Source organism: Leuciscus leuciscus (genome assembly GCF_965113295.1).
Source record: "Leuciscus leuciscus genome assembly, chromosome: 1".
NCBI classification, from domain to species: Eukaryota; Metazoa; Chordata; class Actinopteri; order Cypriniformes; family Leuciscidae; genus Leuciscus; species Leuciscus leuciscus.
In genome coordinates this window covers 60,483,268-60,500,771 of record NC_138725.1, presented here as the reverse complement: position 1 = coordinate 60,500,771, position 17,504 = coordinate 60,483,268, and the positions used below count along the sequence as shown (strand labels likewise).

Genomic DNA, 17,504 nt, shown 5'->3' with positions numbered 1-17,504 from the left:
ATGACACATGTGACAGAAATGTGACAATATTGGTTCCTCTGATGTAGAGTTTTGATCTTGTTAATAATGACCTTTACAATCTGTCTATTTTGGATGTTAGTATCAGTTCAGCATTACAAGAAAAGAACGAAGAATCACAATATCTTATTATGTCATCTTGAAGGGAGAGTTCATCCAAAAATGGAAATTCGGTCATCACTTGCTCACCCTCAAGTTGTTCCAAACCTGTATCCCCCCATCCCAGTTACTGCAGTCTTGAATAATTATGTGTCCTTGCTGAATAAAATAATATTCTGTATTTTTTCTATCTCAGTGAGCCTAGTTTGTCGTTGTCTCCCTGGGTCCAGCTCTGCCATGTGGGTGAAGTAGCAGACAAACTGTCTGTTTTAGCACTTCTCAAACGTTAAGATAACATCAGACTGACGTGCGCTCAGTGTTGCGGAGGAGAACGTGCTGAGAGGGCACTGAGCTGGCAAATTAAGCCGTGAGATGCACTGTGATGGAATTCTGCCCTACCCAAGATCTCCAAAAATATCAAATGTGAGAACTTGTCAATCTTTAATATCTGAATTATTCATCAAATCCCTTCACGCCATAGCTAAGTGGGCAGGTGTGGAGGACAATCATGAGACATGTAGAGGAGGGTACAGGTTGAACGTGTTAAAGCGATGAATGCTTTAAAACAGAGCTATTTGTTGTTATATCATGGATTCTGAAAGAGTGTTTCGATGAAGGAATGTTGACATGATAGACATGATCTTCCACTGCATAGCAGACTTACAGCAAGATGAATGCAATAAGATTGTATTAGCTGTTGAAAAAAACATTTCTTTCAGTTTAACTTGATTTATGAGTTGAGCATTTTGAACATGTCATAAAAAACGAAATACCTCAGCTGTGTTGAAGCATTGCCAAGAACAAGGTAAAATATCATTCCCCATTAATGTCACATTCTCAAGTTAAAATCATATGTTAGAGATGGAAAAACATGCTGTTGCAGATAACTACATTTATATGATTACAGTCTATAAAGTAAACGAAACATTGTCTGAAATTAGTCACTTGACTCTTCCCCTCTTACTTGCTTTCATTGTTTGTCTATAATATTTACAGTATTTGTGTTAAGCATTTCTTAAAGCTACACTGTGTAATATTTTAAGTTGATTTTTAGCAAAAAACACTTTGTTCTTTCAAAAATTATACATTCTCATTAATGTGTAATCACTTCAACCAACTAATTAATTATTCTCGTAAGTGTATAATCTGCAATTTAGAATACATACGAGCGAGTCGCTCGAATGGCGGAAGCCATGTTGCGCATCCATCTTGAAAATACATTAGACAAAGAGGGACATACCTGGAAATTCAAGCTTCGCCTTTCGCATTTTTACACTCAGTGGCGCCGTGCCGAATGCGAGAGGGAGATTACTCATGACTGCCGGCAGATATGAAATAATACGGCCACCGTAGGAGTTAAAACACCCTCGGAATGGGAGGGGCTCGAAAGTAATATTCAGTTGGTAGTCATATACGATTTCACCGCTAGATGGGAGAAAATCCTACACAGTGTAGCTTTAACATGGAAAGTTTGTCCTTTCCACCCACGATTTACTTGTGAAAATGAAGCTGAACGAATTAGAAACTTAAATGTGGTTGTTTAAAATTCAAGGCAAACACAAATTAAGTTAAGTTAAGTTAGTTGAGAAAGTTAAGAAACAGACGGCAGCTGACAAGGCTGTGATGAAGACGGTCCTACAGTAATCTTGTGTCCGTATTCTCCAAGAAAGCTGCTGACCGTCAGTGCCATCAGCAAATGTTGTGTAAAAGTATGACACACACACACACACACACACACACACACACACACACACACACACACACACACACACACACACACACACACACACACACACACACACACACACACACACACACACACACACACACACACACACACACACACACACACACACACACACACACACACACACACACACACACACAGACTGGGATTTCCAGTCTAACTTCAAGCCCCAAAAACATTTCCAAGCCTCAAAGCTAAATGTACAACTTTCAAATCTGGTCATTCACGTGGATGAGTAACAGAAATCTCAAAATAAATTGATAAGGTTGGTTTTAGGTTTTAGTAGTTTTATGTTGATGTGTCCCATTTTAGACAACTTGATTGGTTACCTATAGAAAGCAGAGTAGCACATTTTAAATTACAAATGGTACGCAAGATAATCAATAATAAAGCTCCTATATATTTTTACACATATGTCTCTGGTAAGTCAGGGACATTTTTCTAATGCCAGGCAAAGTCTCGTGGATATTTCATTATATGGTCGTAGGTCTTTCGAATACTCAGGGGCTCAAATGTGGAATAAGTTGCCTCTGGATATTAAAAGCACTTCAATTATTGTTGGTTTTAGTTTGAAAGTCAAAAGTTGGTTATTATATAGGTTGTTTTAGTGATGGATTTGTATTGTATTGTAGTGTATTGAGTGGATGTTTAATTGTGATTGTAAACTTTGCAAATGTGGACGCTTATTGTAGCTTTGTATTTATAATAGCATGCAATGCCAAAGTAACCTGTCACCAGGAGTGAAGTTTGTGCTTTACATCAAGGACTGCAATGGAAACAAGTTTTATCTTTATTGTGTTATCCTTGACAAATGAGTGTATTTCACTACTTTTTTTTTGGTCTAATAAAATAAAATAAAATAAAATACAATTTAAAACCTAGGAAACATGTTTAAAAAATGGAAAGTAGGGCGGCACTATTTAGGGAAAAAAATCGAATTGCGTTTTTTCTGATAAAAATTATGATTGTGATTTTTTTTTTAAATCCAGTTTTGCTGTGCTTGTTTGTAGGGCAGCACAATTTGGCCAAAATATTAATATGGCTATAAAATAGTGATAATAATAATAATGATTATTATTGTTATTAATAAATAAAAATCTAAAAATGACAAACAATGAGAAATATTACTGTAATATCTCTCTTTATTTTACAAGTATGAAATTACACTACTAATATTTATGGCTGACTTGATTTCTTTCTTTTCAAACATTAAAGCTTCCCTTTTGTTCATAAGCGCTTCTCATTAGAAGTATGTGAAGATGGTCGGCGCATGTTGCGTTCCCAAATGCACGTTAAATCGACCCAAACAGCAGATGCAGAGATTGAGTTTGTGTGGCGCAGCATTTACTGCGAACCGAGTCGTTTCAAACTCCGGCAGGTATTGAGCTGCTCTCGTGTAAGAACACAGTGCTGCGCTTCACTCTGAAACACGCAGCGCATACTTATATTTATTTAATTAAATCTTAGCATTTGCAATTTGTTAATCACACTAAGTTGATTTCGGTTTTATTTAGAATAATGATGCTGCCCTAATAGAATTTATATTTTACAATTGCAAATATTTCACTTTTAAATAAATAGTGATAGGATTTTTTTTTTAAAAAGTCCAAAATGCAACACTAATTATGCATTAGTCACAAATTGAAAAAGTTGACTGTTAAAGGGTCCTTTATGTATCTTATGAAGTTTTACCTCTTCGTCCTCTTCCATGTAGGGGTTGTAGCGTTGCTCCATCATTTCTCTCTGCCATCTCTCTTGTTCCAGTGTCTGCTGGATCAGCTGGGCCACCTCACTCTGTTCCCCCGGCTTCTCTCGGCCAATCACAAACCTGCAACACAAACACCAGCCAATCAGGTGACCTAGTGGACTAGCTGCCATTCCTGTACTGTTTTGAAGCGTGATGTCTAGTGAAAATATACTGTATACAGATTTACAGGAAGGAAAAATAATCAAATAATATCAAAAACTTCATCACCATCATGATGTGTGCATTCAACTGTATTAAAAGCAACTGATTTTCAATCAAGGTATTCCACAAAAATAAAAGTTATTATTAAACATGTTCCTGTGCTTAAGCCTCGTCTATTAATCACATTTTCCATTTCCCTGCACTACAATCATAGACCATCCATGCCCTAGCGAGGACAGATTAAGAGAAAACAGGACGCAGATTTGTGAGCTTGTTTGAATTGCCACAACCCAATCCCTCATCTTGATTGTAGATACAACTACACAGGTCAAAGTGACAGAAAGCAGCAATCTATTTGACGGCACTATTAGAGATGATAGTGAGTCAGAGACAACAGAAGATAATGCTGATTAAATAGAGGGAAATTAAGTTCTAATACACTAAAGCTTGAGGTCTACCTGAATTCATCAAAAAAATCTAGAAAAAGTGCATCAGTTTCCAAAAAAATATTAAGCAGGCTGCAGCACCTCGTCAACACAAGATCATGTGACATTGAAGACTGGAGTAATGTACAGCTTTGATCACAGAAATAAATTACATTTATATATATATAAAAATATTAAACAAATATTTTAAATTGTAATAATATTTAACAATACTACTGATTTGACTGTATTTTAGTATACTTTCCAAAACATAAAAAAATGAAGTTGCAATGCAAATGTTGCTTTGTTTCCTTACTTGACAGTGCCGCTGGTGTTCCTGAGGACCGATGCAGCGAAATTCTGGGTTACGCCCACCAGACTGGTTCCGTCCACCTCCACGATCAAGTCATTCACCTGGATCCTACCGTAGGGAAGAAGAACCAGGATAACAGCTCAGGGAGGAAAAAAAGCACATTTGTAAAATAGCTGCTTCATCTTGGGCCAAGTTACTGAACAATCTCATCACTCTATGTGTAAAGAAATTGACATTGCCAAAGGAATAATTTATTCGTTCTGAAATAGACCTGAAAACTGACCGACAGCAGCAGTGAATCAGTGCCCCACTTAACTAAACCACTTCTTGTATTCCAGGCCGTTAAAATGATCGATCGACCCTCTCAGTCACAAAACATGTCAAACTATCCAACCCCATCCAAAACGGCCCGAGCAGCCTGTTTGTCAGGGCAGCCGTACGTTCGATTGACAGCAGAAAAACCAATCAGGAGCCAGAAAGTGAGGATGAGGCGCTTGGAAAAGCACATGTGGTTACAGCACATTTTAGCATTGGTTTATTAGATTTGTATGTCTCCTGTGGCTTCTAGTTTTCTAACTGTCATGACAAAATGAGAAGGAAGCCACTGCAATGCACCACAAACCTACTGACTCAAGCCTGGAGAGAAATAACTAACTTTATGAATTTTTATTAAGAATCATAACACTCGCTGAATCTCTTGCGATCTGAAGGAGCAAAAGGGGGCTTTTCTCTAGGCTGAATTACTGTTATTAAACCTCTTGAGCTTGAAGGGTAGAAGTAACTTCTCCACGACCTCCATGATTCACTCCAGGGTCTGAAAATCCCCAGACGACTTTGCAAGGTCAGATTCAACTGAATATAGATCAATAAACTACACCATCCTTCCTTCCCTGCATGTGTGTTGACTGAATTCTCAGTCAAACATGATGAACTTCTGTTTTATACAATAACAAAACCATGAACACTTAAGCATAAGCATAAATGTATGCATCTGCATCACAGTTTCTCTTACTGACCTTCCGTCTCGGTGGGCGGCTCCTCCTTCCGTCACAGTCTTGACGAAGATTCCCAGTTTTTCTAGGCCCATGTCTGCACCGGCACCCATCCCGATGATGCTGATTCCCAATCCGTCTTTATCTGACCGGAAGGAATCACAGTGTTATCATGACTAGTTCGCATGTCTTGTAAATGAACAACACAGAGTTATAATATGCAGGAAGACATCAAGTCTATAGGCTGCAAAGCTGTGGAAATGACTGATTTAGTTATTTACCTAGGTAGTATTATGATCAAAATACTAAAACATAATCTTTAAATCAGTGTTGCTTTTGTTAACTAAAACTAAAACATGTTTTAAAAAGTGTTTGGCTATTAAAATAAAGCTGAAATAAAATACAAATTATTAATAAAATTAATTAAAGAAAATTAGAAATGTTGCTTCAACAACTAACTGAAATAAATTTAAGTACTAAAATACAAATAAATTAAAGCTATATAGAAATATAAAAAACCAAAAAAATTACAAAAGCACATAACAAAATGACTAAAACAAACTAAAATTGAAAGTATAAAAGACCATGTAAATGGCAATTCAAAATATTAACAAATATTATAATAGTATACAAATTATAGTAAAATATACTAATAATATAATGCTTTAATTTGTAAATGGGCACTTTAGAGAGGTTTAAGGCTTTTAGATGCCAATAACTAAATATTGGGATAATGATCTAGAATTAGTATGTGACTAATCCTGTGACTGTAAATCCTGTGACCAGATTTTGAGATTATAATTATTCAGCAATTATAAACACATTTGATTTCAAATAATCCTCTTGGAATGATCTTGTTCTTAATCACTTATTTGTTAAGCCCAGATTGCCTGTAACTTTCATTTGACCATTGCAATATTAAAGCTACACATCTGAACACAACTGATCATCTATGTCTGCGCTGTGATATTTCACGTACAGTAGCTATGGTAACCGCCAGACAGCTTTAGGAGGGAGGGCTCAACCCCTCAGACTTTCTAATCAGCAAAAGCTGCTTACTTTACAGACCAAAACAAGCTGCTTCAGTCAGTTTGTTTAGAAACAGGAAGTTAAGGACCCTTAAGGACATACCACGCAGGCTCTAAAAACACACATGGTCTAGTAAGGCGGGTCACGTACCCTTCTCCAGCTCGACGGGGAATAGGTCCAGTCTCTCCACCCTCTTCTCCAGCTCATACTCGGCCGAAGCCGCCATGGGATCAACATCATCATTGCGTCTGTCGTAGTCCTCATTGGAGTATGTGGTGAAAACCTGAGAAAACAAGTCAAAAAGCTTGAGTATGTATAGAGTGTAGTTATACAAAAAAGCTTTTTTTTTTTTTTATCTTGGGTTCAGACACTGGTCAATCAGTCAGCACAACAGGGTCTGCTATCTGCCCCAGACAGCAACATAGGTTCCGGATCAGGGCCGACATATATACACAGCTAATTGTTGAATGACTGTCAATGGAGAAAGAAGCAGGGTACAGATGGTGTAGTTATGACATCTACCAGCAGGTGCTAACTGAGACATGCTACTGTAACCTGACAGATGATGTCAGATGGATTGTATTGGAGACAATCATTATTTTACAGTTTCATTTGGTACCGCTAGTGGATATTATTCATCTTCATCTTCTTCAGTGAAGATTATTTTTCTGTAGCCCTGGGTGCCACTAAAGCAGTAGTTTTTACAGCTACAGTCATGCATCATGTTCTCCATCAGAGAGACTGGGGCCATGAAACCACACAAGCATATGGGTGTATCACTGTGGGTTCATTTATAAATTATAATAGTTGGGAACTACAACAGCCTTGCTCCGGAAACAGAGTCCCATTCTATATAAAGCACCATAGTTTACCCATGAGTCTTTAAGCAGCACTTGTGTTACCTCAGCTGAATATATTGTGGTAACAGCTTCCTGTTTACAGTTGTCTTTGATCGAAGCTCGCTAAAGCCGCATGTTAAAAACAATGCGACGGAGGGCAGCAGAATACAGCAGAAAACAAGGCGGCACTTTTTCCATTTGAACCAGAGGATGACACTAACAAGTAAATGCTGACACGTGAGTGAGTCGTTTAGATCATTAATTTAACAGATTTGTTCAAAAACACATCAAAAGAAGAATCTTGATGAGTGAATCATTAAAACATTCACCCAACCCAGTCGTTCAAAAATACGGATTCATTCAAGAACGAAACTAGTGGCAGACACATGCATTCGACAGATTTGTTTAAAAATATTGAATTCAGTGCTTACAGTTGAATCACAACTGCACTGATTTATGGCCATCTTGATTATTAAAGTAATATAATGTGATTCATTTCATTTAATGTGAGAATTTTGTTAATTAATCATCATATAACATTTTAAATGACATATTAGATTTAAGTCTCAGATTTGTCCTTATATCATTGTTTCTTAATACAGCTAACAAAGTTAATACTTTATTCTGAATAAGGTTTATGTCACAATTATGAATGTTATCTCCAAGTTTTACAGAAAATGTTTTAAACATTAAAAATTTTTTTGATTCCATTTCTTCCAATGACCTACTGCAATGGGAAATAATAATATCAAAAACTGCTGATGGAGGAAATCTGCATCAGTAGCGGAGTAACGCAGTGATCAGTACCCATCTGCCTCTCCGCTTGTGCTGCCGTCAACTTTTCTTCTGGGAAAAACTAAAGATAATTCTGCACATCAGTAGTTGGGTACAGAAGGACATAATGCAGCAGAATTAAAGACATTTCAACATTTCTCATTTTCAACTTCCTCAGCCCACCCTATACCACTGAGCTTGTGTCTTTCACAATCACTCACTTCCTTTTATTTAATCTCCCTCTTTTTATCTACTCACCCAGTACATTTGATTCTTTCATCCCTTCATTTCAAAGAATATTTTACCATAAAAATGTTATTCATTTATTATCATGGGAAACAATGAAGGAGCTCAAAAAAACACTATAAAAGTCTATATAATACAATATTTTCTATATAATGTCTATAACGTCCATACCAAAGAAAGTAAGTTGAACTATGAATGACTCAAATGATCATCCTCAAAAAAGAAAAGAAAAAAGAAGATGGTTCCTTAAGTTGACCTTACTGACTCAGTGATTTAGTCACAGTGCTTAACTGCACACTGGAGGGGAAGATTTAGCCTTGTATGTCTTCAATATGAATCTGTTTCTCACACAAATCTATCATATGGCTTGAGAAGAATATAGCATTTAAGTCATATGGACTACTTTTAAGGTCCTTTATTTGGATCTTAAAAGGGTTAGTTCACCCAAAAATGTAAAAAATTGTCATCAATTACTCTCATGTCGTTCAAAACCAGTAAGCCTTTTGTTCATCTTCGAAACACAAACAAAGATATTCTAATGAAATCTTGAGAGATGTCTGTCCCTCCATTGACAGTCTATGCAACTACCACTTTGATGTTTCAAAAAGTTCATAAAGAGATCATAAAACTAATCCATATGAATTGAGCGGAATGAAAGTCTCACGGGTTTGGAACGACATGAGGGAGAGTAAATGATGAACAGAATTTTCAATTTTAGGTGAACTATCCCTTTACGTTCCCAAAATACCAAATCAAATTATGTTTCCACTGACATTTCATAACATGACTTTGTTGGATATTATCTTTCCTGCTGGGAAAAACTGGGCCAAATCTGCTTAAGTTGGTTCTTGAACAGCCAAGAACTAGCTGGTTTATTGCTGGTCCAAGGTCACCAGCTCTAACCAGCTTGAAACCAGGTCTACCAGCCATATAGACCACCTAGAAACCATGTAAAACCAACTACCATCAGAATATTCAATATACCACATCACCGTTTTATTCCTCTCTCACACCTCCGTCTCTCTCCTACTCCTCCCTTCCTCAGATCCGCTCCATCTCTTATCTAAAAATATTTCCTGTATCTCAGCGCTGAAGTGAACAGCAGGTCGGAGCACCCTCACTGTGAATGCCATCGGCCTGCTCTCATGTCTCTGTCTCCATGGCAACGGCCCGGCGATTGTGATTATGACATCGTTGTGCCATTCCCACCCCCCACCCCCTCTTCTCACTCTCTCCCTCCCCCTCCTCTCCTGCTTTTATTTATTCCTTCCTTCCTCTTGACGGCTGTACAAGAGGGGAGGGGCAAATGCAACTGTATATAATACCAAAATCATGTCTATACTGCGTGCATCACTGAATATGTGATTTTCATTATATGAGAAAATTCAATACATTTGTAAACACAGTAAACACAGATTGTGTCACTCACGTCTTATAGGCCAATTCTAACAGTGCAGTGCAAGTGCCATCTGTGAGTTTTATTATCATTGGCTAAAAGTCTTTTTTGGTGTCTCCTTTTCTGTACCTCTTTCTCAGTCTTTCTCAGAAGGAATGTTGGAAGGGACGACACGAAATTCACAGGCCAGATGTGTCTGAAACACATGCATCCTCTGTGAACTCTTTCCACAGAGCAGAAGAAACTTACAGACTTCAGTCAGTGTAGAAGCCACATTAAATTTGATGCGATGAAATGATCAATTTAAACATCTGTTTGTGTCCCTGATTTCGGCCCTCCAAAACCATTTCGGTCCGTAAATAGCTGAAAATGTTCGGTAGCCGAAATTTAGGTGCATCCCTAGTTTAATTTAAAAGTTAATTACATTAGTTAACATAAACTAACAATGAACAACAATCCTTCAGCATTTATTAATCTTAATGTTAATCTCAGCATTTACTAAAACAAGGTCAAAAGTTGTATATGATAACATTTGTAAATGCACTGTGAATTAATATGATTTTTTTTTTATTAACTAACATTATCAAAGGAATAATAGCCTAAATGCTGTAAAAATATGACTCATTGTTGGTTCATGTTATGCATTAACTAATGTTAACCAATGAGACCTTATAGTAAAGTGTTACTGAAAAATGTTTTGTTTACAAACCAATTAAAATAGCGGGTTTAAAATTAGTTGTGGCCTAAGACTTACTGAAACCACTTAAAACCAATGGAATGGATGGAATTCTCTCCTTCATAGCCTCATTTTCAAACCTGAGTTCATAAGGTTTAAATAGCCATCTGAGTTTGAGTTTTGAGGCTCACTTTCTGTAATTATTCCCCCATCAAAGAAAGAAACGACAACAAATTCAGCCTGCTCGATGCACCGTACTTCAAAGATCTGCCATACTAACAGAACATGTCAAGCAGATGACACAGAAACAATAGATTACACAAGCTGACAGATAATACTGATAAGTGCTAACATGAGCTAGAAGCCCAACATTCATGCACACAGTTGCAGTGTGTGTGCATGTGGATTGCAGCTGGTTTGACTGTGTGTTTTTGGCTCAGACACTCTAAACTCTCACTAGTTGGTATGCATGGGGAAAGTGCAGTGTGTTAGCGTTACAGCATGCTGCTCCCCCTCCCTCCCTCACACACAAACAAACCCTAATTTCTCTGCATGTCACATCACCGAAGTTAAAAACAGGAAGATGTGGAGGGTCCTGGAATTTGAGCAGCCACACACACAGTCTCTCTCACACTCACACACACACAAGGGTCTTTCAATCAGTACATAAAGCTGTGTGTTGATTTTAAGTGCATGTGTGAATGTAAAAGGAAATGATAAGACAGAGACTGATGGTTGACCAGAATTGCTTTTTCAAGGGCTAATGCAGAAATATAGAATGAAAATGTAATGTTTTTAATGATGGCAAGTGATGCAAACACAAACCGTACATTTTGCTGCTAATATTTACAGTAAATTATATGTAAAAAAAAAAAAATATTATGTGCGTGTTTTTATATATATATATATATATATATATATATATATATATATATATATATATATATATATATATATAAAATATATATATATATATATATATATATATATATATATAAACACGCACATCATTTTTTTTTATATTTATCATATGATTCACTGAAATTTAAAATATTAAATAAAAAATCATCATGATCAATCATTTAACAACAATTTCCCACAAATACTATCAAACACAATTTGCTAACAGTTCATTTTTCATGATTTTCACAATAAATAAAATAAATAAAAGTGTCAATATTATTATGTGAGACCCAATAGTCTAAATAGAACATCAGTATTGGAAGTATCAATATTTCAAGATCAATCTGTCCATTTCTACCAAAAATCTCGGTCACCTGACCGATGTATATCCGTTTTTTTTTTTTCAGTATCCGAAAGGTGCATACAGGAACAGAACACTTGCAGCAATCTAGCTTAAAGTGACAATGGTGGCAGAATAGATAACCGCTCATCCGAACCCTAAACCTGTGTTTTACCAGACCAGATCTTCAATTCAACCCTAATGCAACACATGCAGACAGAAACACAAATGCGTTCCTTTGTATGCACTTTTGTATTCCAGTTTATTTCTTGCTTTTCTCCGAGCAAGCAACAGTACTAACGCCTTTCTCTCCGAGCCATGGTGAAAATCAGCCTCTCTAGGCACTGTTTTGACACTCCTCGCCTGGTTGCCATGGAGATTGTCTTTAAATGCAGACCGATACTCACTCCACAGACACAAACACACTCACAAACACTAATACAAAGTGACACCGGCGCACACATGAGAAACCCCCGGGTGTTCTGTAAGGTTGTGACAAATATTCTTAGCAACCTGCGTTTGCTAATAATTAAAGCCCTGAAAAGTCACACGTGGTTCAGCTGCAGGGTGGTCGACAGTATCCCCCACAGACAGGTCAAGGGGAGAGAGAGAGAGAGAGGGAGAGAGGGAGAGAGAGAGAGAGAGAGAGAGAGAGAGAGAGAGAGAGAGAGAGAGAGAGAGAGAGAGAGAGAGAGAGAGAGAGAGAGAGAGAGAGAGAGAGAGAGAGAGAGAGAGAGAGAGAGAGAGAGAGAGACAACAGCGCAGATGCTGCAGGGTGGTCAAAACCGCACAGAACACTTCCTTCATTTCCTTTCCCGTTTAATATTCATAATGCAGATCAACTTTGTTGAATGTCTAATCCGTCCTTGGGATGAGACGTTAAACCGAGGCCCTGACTCTCTGAGGTCATTCAAAATCCCAGGATGTCCTTCGAAAAAAAAAGTAGGGGTTTAACCCGGCATCCTGGCCAAATTTTACCATTGGCCTCTGTCCATCATCACGGCCTTCTAATCATCCTCATATACTGATAGGCTTCATCACTGTCTCCTCTCCACCAGTAAGCTGGTGTGTGGTGGGCGTTCTGGCGCAATATGGCAGCCGTCGCATCATCCAGGATGCTGCACATTGGTGGTGGTTGAGGAGATTCCCCCCTTCTGTGCAAAGTCCTTTTAGTGCCAAGAAAAGCGCTATATAAATGTAGCAAATTATTATAATTATTATTATTAATTTGTGAAGACAAGCCCTGAACATTTATGAAATATGCAGACTTATGAAACAGACGTGAACTGAATATTTCGATATTCGGATAATGATAATGGATAACAAATGGAATAAAATACTAGCATCAAGCTTAATGCATGTAAACATGCATGCTTAATTTAACAGTCCTTTTGCATTGAATTTCTATTATTAAAATTATATCATTATTATTTTAATCTATGTATGTAAAAACTCTTGGCTGTCACATCACATTATGCTTAAAGAATAAAAAATAAAATAATTTGGCTCATTTGTCAGATTGAAAATAGAACTTTGAGCACAAGCATTGTGGGATATAGGATTGTTTAGTTGGGGACACTTAATATTCAGCAATATTTATGACTTGACACAATTGAATGAGAACTGAACTGAGCGGGATGATGACATCACTAGGTGCGTTTACATGGAGCATTGTATTCCGAATAAAAGTCCAATCCAAATGAAAATGCTCAGTGTAACAACATTGGAATAAAAATGCCCAAACCAATTGAAATTTCAATCGGTTTGAAAGGGGTGGAATAAACCTTTTCTGATCCATTTGATAAGACATGCAAACACTTGATTGGATAAAAAAAACGAAACTGGAATGTTCTGCGCCTGTGCAATGACACAGAAATGTCGTAATGACGTACGGATGCCTTGTTTTGGGCAAAGGAATGTGCAAATCAACTCAATCACTTTATTTAGCGTTCATTTAAACATGTTCGAATTCATTTTAGAGCTACTTTACAGCAGAATTTTATTCTGTTTGCATCATTGAACCATTATGTTCCTATTTATCACTGTAAAGCTGCTTTGAAACAATCTGCATTGTATATAAAGTGCTATATAAATAAAGGTACCATAAATATAAAGGTACCATATAAATAAACTTGACTTGAACACATTGGTACTTCTTAATTGAAATGAAGCTAAAATAAAACAAAATATCAATATTTGAAAACATCAAACTTTGAAACAAAAATGTAAAATGTTGCCATCCACAACTAACTGAAATAAGTTGAAGTTGAAGAACTAAAATTATTAACTGGAAATGAATAAAACCTAAAACTAAACCTGAAATAAAAAGTAAATTAAACTGATAAAAAAAATATATATATAATAAAAAAAAAATTCAAAAGCTGAATATTTAGAAAATAAAAGTTCAAAACTAGAAATAATACTAAAGTAACAATGCTTCATTGTATACAGCATATTTTGTCAGCTGTAGTGATAATATTCTATCTACTGTATAATCTTACAGTATATGTTGAAAACAATATGGTAATACGTTATTCCATAGCCTGGTTAAAACCAGACCATTCTCAGTAGTAACTGAGTTATGGTCTGGCAAAGCTTCATTAATAACTCATTTCCAAAGGGGCGTCACCAACGGACGTCGCTCAAATGCCTCTGGGCGCAATTGGATAGACCTAAAACCAATCAGAGCGATCGTCATCGTGTAAAGCCATGTGTAAAGCCATATGCTGCGTCCCAATTCGCCTAAGTTACACTACGCCATAAAAGTATGTACTCTTTTTGTGAAGAAAAAGTATTTACTTTTGAATGTGTAGCAAAAAAGTAGGCAAGCTTTGGGACATACTACTTCGGCACCTTTATCGGACGGATCTGTCGCGTGCATCCTGTCATGTAAACTGCCCTGTCAATCATCTTGTCACAGTTAAAATCCTCTATTAAATCTCATTTAATTTCCTACCGTTTCGGAAAAAAATTTAGCAGCACGTTCATCTGCCAGTGGGTCTTTCATGGAGACTGTCCTCATGTGTTTGCAATTTGAATATAATAATGCATGTAAAAGTTGCTGCGCTTCACCAACGGACGTCGCTCAAATGCCTCTGGGCGCAATTGGATAGACCTAAAACCAATCAGAGCGATCGTCATCGTGTAAAGCCCACCTCAGCGTTTCTGATTGGTGCCTCGATTTGGACGGATTAGAAATCGGCTTGAATGGGCTCTTTGCCAGACTACTTGCAGAGCAAATCTAAATTTGCCGGAAGTTTGTCTGGGTTTTCCCAGGCTAGTTATTCCAAACACATAGCCCAAATCTGTGCCAACACCTAGCCCATAACGCCTGTCTTCCTGTGTTTCCTTTAATAAACATTTATCATTGGGTGGTGGTTTCTCTTTTGAAACAGCTGTGGCTGTGATGTGAATAGAGGAAGTTGATCCTAATTTAAAAGTCACTAACAGAAATACACAATCAGGCGGCACTCATTCTTTTTCTTTTTCTTTTTTTTTACTCAAAACTTTTTTTTAGTTTTTAGTTACACCCTGAACACTGCAAATCAGTATCTTCAGCTTCACTTGAAAATTACAAGCAGGTATGTAAGAGCAGGGTTTTGAATCTGTGATAAAAATGAACTACAATGTGCAAACTCTCACTCATTTATGCTTAAAATAAATGCAACAAGCAAAGAAACAGGAAGCCAACGTTGACAGCAGGAAGTTGCTGATTAAGATCAAAGTCGCCAACACTGTCAAAGGAAGTACAGTCAGAAACACATCAACTATTAGCATTAACACAGATCAGTGTAACTTAACTTGGTGTAACTCTTGTACCTCGTTCGAATCATAGTTAGGAAATTACAACAGAAGCTTAATTTTCCATTTAAAGGGGTACTTCAGCGCTGGCAAAATGGGCTTTCAATAAAACTTGTCTGTTTAGTTAAAAGTAGAGATGCATGATTCTGGATAAATATGTGAGTCTCCCACAATTCTGAACAAACAATTAAACAAAATAACATGTAATTAAATGCTTCACTTATTTCATTACTGGATGAATCAGCCATTTTGAACACATTTTTTTCTGTTTTTGATTGAATGATTCAATGACAAATAACATTTTTTAACAGTCACTAGTCACCACTAGGTGGCGTAATCAATCCAATCGCCGTTTATGTCTGAATTATAAACTTTTATCCCAGTGCTTCTGTAATAATAATAATATGAATATTTGTAACACAGAAATAACAATAATGTGTGGTTGAAAAGACGTTTGTGAAGCTGTTTCATACCTATACATGACAACTGCTTTATCTGGGTCAGCGGCAGCGCGAACACATATTTGAGTGTTACGGTGTAATTTTGTCCAAGGTTTAATAGACATAAGAGAATCGTTGTCATTTAGGAATGAGATCACAATCTTGTAGCACTAGTAGAAAGGCAAAACATTTTTTAAATCGGTTCTACTTTTTGCCAAATAGGTAGGAAAACTTCAACACCCATAATGCACTGGGGATGTTTCCATCCAAAGCCAGTCCCAGTCTGCAATGGATACACATGTACCAGAGTCAAACACCGTTTTGCTTTAGTAGGAAATACTTCTTAGCAAACTTGTAGTCATAATCGTATTGATTTGTATTGAATTCAAAAAGTAAACGTTTAGCGGGAGTGAGTGACATTCGGTTTCTAGAGACAGATCCAGCGTGTTTGTAGGCAGTGGCTAAAGGCTGCAAAAGAATTGTAAATATGGAGAGAACGCAGTGACGGAAAATCTGTTTGTAGTTAACATTTCAAACTGAATGATAATGAACACAGGGTTTTAGGCCAAACGGAGGGGAAAAAACTGACGTTCTGTCAGTTCACCCTAATCAAACTGTCGCTGCGTTTAGGTAAGAAAGCTGTTGCCATAGCGTGTTCTGTTAATAACCCTCTGTTGATCTGACTGTCTATGGGCGGGGATAACAAAATGTGGAAGTTGGACTTTTGCTGAGAATTAAACGTGAATTTCTCGGTCCAGGTAACACGGAGAATATTAATTAAAAATGGTATGCTAGAACTTTTCAGTTTCTAAGCTATTTTGTTGACAATACATTTCTGCGTTACTGAATGATTCTGTGAGCGCGCGATCTGCACGTGATGTGTAAGCTACTGTCTGTGTGTTAAAATGCATATTCCACCCGATCAATTTTGAGCATCCAGATGGTAATCAAATATATCTTGTGGAGCGCTCTCGGAGTATGCATTTATTTGTCATTTTAACTGTTTGGAAACGGAGCGTAAAAGTGGCCATGACCCGTGACTAGTCAACATCAAGCTTAAAGCGTCATGACAGAGCATTAAAGTCGACTAGTCGAATAGTATGTGCAAGCCCTAGGTTGTAGTAACCTTAATTTAACCAGTTTAAAAACTCACTCCGCACTCCAGGACCTAAAATGGCATTAAATCTATACATTGCTAAAACACCCATTTGTGCGCTATTGATTCAGAGTGGCATTAAAGAGAAGCCAATCAATCAACTAATCAATCGATCCATCAACCTGTCTCTTACATCATCAGACAATGGTCTGCATTTCAGCCCAAGAATCATTATTTTTAGTTTGGCTTTGTTTGCACAAATTGCAGAAGCTCAAACACAAACAAGGTAAGAATTTCTTTCTTCATGTTATTTAATTTAATTTAATAATGAATCACAATGTGTACCCTCGTTTTCCTACAGCATAAATGTCAAGCAATTATCCAAGTTTTTTTTTTATACAAAATATTCAAACATAATTAAAATATAGACATGCATTCATCCATCTAGAAAAAGAGACCCA

The 17,504-nt window shown here is 36.9% G+C and overlaps 1 protein-coding gene across 1 annotated transcript in view; it reads right to left on the bottom strand.

The window, feature by feature from the left end:
• Window positions 1-17,504, bottom strand: part of ppp1r9ba (protein phosphatase 1, regulatory subunit 9Ba) — a 41,068-nt gene that overhangs the window by 6,656 nt on the left and 16,908 nt on the right. Inside the window, exons 3-6 of the mRNA XM_082183951.1 lie at window positions 6,683-6,815; window positions 5,528-5,648; window positions 4,515-4,619; window positions 3,557-3,692 (exon numbers count right to left, since the gene is read on the bottom strand). Coding sequence (XP_082040077.1) covers window positions 3,557-3,692; window positions 4,515-4,619; window positions 5,528-5,648; window positions 6,683-6,815 — 495 coding nt within the window. The remainder of the gene's footprint in view (window positions 1-3,556; window positions 3,693-4,514; window positions 4,620-5,527; window positions 5,649-6,682; window positions 6,816-17,504) is intronic.